A 3173-nucleotide genomic window follows, 5' to 3' on the forward strand; every position below is an offset into this window, starting at 1 on the left:
TACATAATAACTGATTTAATAATTAATTTTTTTATGTGTAAATAATGTTATATTACAAAAATGCAGGAGTTATTATAGATGCACTACTCAGAAGTGCAATGTGAAGAAGAGAGTGGAGAGGTCATACCAAGATCCATCAATTGTGATCACAACATATGAAGGGCAGCACAACCACCACTGCCCGGCGACGCTCCGCGGCAGCGCCGCCAGCGTGTTTGCTTCTTCACCTTCCCTTTTTGCTTCCACATCCCTAATAAGGCCAACAAGTTTCCCCCAAGATTTCCTCTCTCAATTGCTTCCAACTTACACTACTAACAATAGTAGCACCCATCAACCACTAATAAATAATAATAATCACCATCAAAACCCTATTTTCCAATTAAACCTTGGCCATAATCCTCATTATCCTCCTCCTCCACCGCCACCACAAGAGCATCATCATCATCTTCAATTCCCTCATGACTATGGCTTGTTGCAAGACCTACTACCTTCATTCCCAGGCAAACAAGAACCTTAATTTTGAATTGCACTTCTCAAAATGCAATCTTGTTAGTAGGGTTTATCACTGCAGTTATGATCATGTTATTATTATTATACATTTTTTCTGTAATTTTTATGTATCTTAATATATATAGCTGCAACCGTAATTATGAAATATTATTATATTTAGAAAAGAAAAATCATTGTACTCTTTCCAATTTCCATTATAATGTAGGTGCAAACTCAGATACAGGCGACTTTATGTGAAGTTGATAGCTGAAAGCTGTTAAATTAGTTTGACTGATTTGATTAAATTTTTATCTAACGGCTTTCAGCTATCAACTTCACGTGAAGTCAAATGCACATGAGTTTCCACCTATAATGTATTATTGCATTGTGGGGCTTTATTTGTAGTGAATTACACTGTTCATATATATTTATTAAAGAGTAGATATAAAAGATATACCTATTTACACTTCATCGTCCCTAAAGTGATGTATGTGTGTGTATATATGTATTAATATATTATATATATTAATGTGTTTGGAAGACAGGCAGCATCTATCAGTGGGGATATCTTAGTGAATTAAATAATTAGTATTTTTTAGAATTGATGGAGATGACATTGATCTTATTGCTTAAATATAGCTTTGGTAAATTTTGTCAAATTAAGTTATGTCTCATATTTAGAATGAATTGCGCGGTATGATTTCCGATTTCAAAATTCACATTAATTATTGAATATTATCTATATTATCAAATAATATCAAAAGTTATGTTTCTGAGTTTAATATTATATATAATATTGTGTTAACTTAGATCCGATTTTTCATTATTTATTTATTTAATTATTTACAATGGAAGAAGGTTTGACAAGACAATTAAAAGGAGGTGCAAAATTAAAGTATGCAACTACAGAAAAGGGAAGCGTTTTATTTATGTGGCAGAAATGCAACATCAACTAGGAATATTTGCAAATTAACATCTCTAATAATATAAATTATTCGTTTAATTTATTTAAGTAAGTAGTGTAAAGAATTTAAGTTTATTTTGTATATATATCATAATTCATTGATCAACAAAAAATCTTTAATTAAGTGAAGTTTAAAGTTCACTACAGATTAGTCTTACCATGTGAAAAAGAAAATTAGAAGGTCGAAATTTGTGCGCAATTGTCTTTTGTTAAAGATATAACCATTAGTGTTACCTTCTCCTATAAACTTAAGCTTTTGGAATGAGTGGTTTCATGACATGGTATCAAAGCTCTATGTCCAAAAGGTCAAAAGTTTGATCCTTAGTTTCATAACAGTCTTCATCATGTGAAGTTGATATTTGAAAATTATTAGATAATTTAATAAATTTGACTAAATTATCATTTAATTTAATGGTTTTTACTATAAATTTCAAATAAAGACAATTATATGTGAATGTTTACCAAATTAAAAATATTATATCAATTTAAGTGATATTTATTGGTGTATAATATATAGTTAATTATACATTTAATTTACAATTTTTTTTTAGAAATTCAAATTTCCGTGGGAGGGTTATTGAAGACAGTTGTGTGCACATAGATGGCTATTCAAATTCAATTCGCCGGTGTTTCATCAATTTTGGTTTTTGTTTGCGTGTCTAACTGCTTTTGATTAAATTTATGGACGGATACCTAACTTTCAAGTTTCAACACTCATATGATATTGATGAATGATATTTTGATACGATAATAATCATTTCTTTTTCTTTTTTCCCCTCATGATTTAAAATGAATGATATAAGTTTAATTACTCTGTTGGTCTCTATAGTTACGCAAAATTTTCAATTAGATCCCTATATTTTTTTTCTTTTAATTGAGTCCTTGCACCAAAGTTTTCTTTTTAATTAGGTCTTTACACTTTTTTTTCTTTTATTTAGGTTCCTGTATGAATTCTTTTTTTTTTTTAGTTGGGTTCCTATAAAATTAAGTCAATTACTACTAAGAGAGACTTAATAATTGGTACAGGACCCAATTAAAAAAAATATAGAAATCTAATTGAAAATTTCACGAAACTATAAGAACTAACAGAGTAATTAAACCATATATATAGCTCTAGGTATTTCATAGGATTTATTAAAGTTTAATTTACTCCTCATATGTTATTATTTGATGCGACTTTTTATCTGTCAATAAAATCATTATATATGAAGCCCTATACCAATTAAAATTATAGAGTTACTTTTTAAGTAGAAATAATTCTTTTTTATTTTATAAAAATTAATTTTAATATATAAAAAGACATTTCCAATTAATATGATATTGGAGTAATAATTTCCAAGTGTTTGACAAAAATAATATATAGTCACAAAGAAAAATTCTAAGTGACCAGCATTTTTTTCTTATATTTAAACTAATACTACCCATTTTTTTTACACTAAAAATACTAATTCTTAAATAATCTAAATGCATACATAATTGTTGGTGTTGACCAATAGACAATAGTACTACATGATTTGGTTAATTAAATGATTATACAGTTAATGAGGTTAATTAACTTGTGGTAAGCAAGTATTAATTGATTAAGTGGCGTAGTTTAGCGGGATAGCTACTTAAGTAGTTAAAGAGATTGTTGATTTAGTTTTATATTTATAAGCAATTTGTGAACTGTTTATTACTTTACTATATATAATGAACAGTAATCCAAATTGCCATTCAAGTA

General features: G+C 27.9%; 1 protein-coding gene across 1 annotated transcript in view; it reads left to right on the forward strand.

Moving 5' to 3' along the window:
• LOC107608041 (probable WRKY transcription factor 71) overlaps positions 1 to 953 on the forward strand; it is a 3146-nt gene extending 2193 nt beyond the window's left edge. The window contains exon 3 of the mRNA XM_016309933.2: positions 67 to 953. Coding sequence (XP_016165419.1) covers positions 67 to 517 — 451 coding nt within the window. The 3' untranslated portion in view covers positions 518 to 953. The remainder of the gene's footprint in view (positions 1 to 66) is intronic.

Source organism: Arachis ipaensis, chromosome B07 (assembly GCF_000816755.2).
Source record: "Arachis ipaensis cultivar K30076 chromosome B07, Araip1.1, whole genome shotgun sequence".
Classification (NCBI taxonomy): Eukaryota; Viridiplantae; Streptophyta; class Magnoliopsida; order Fabales; family Fabaceae; genus Arachis; species Arachis ipaensis.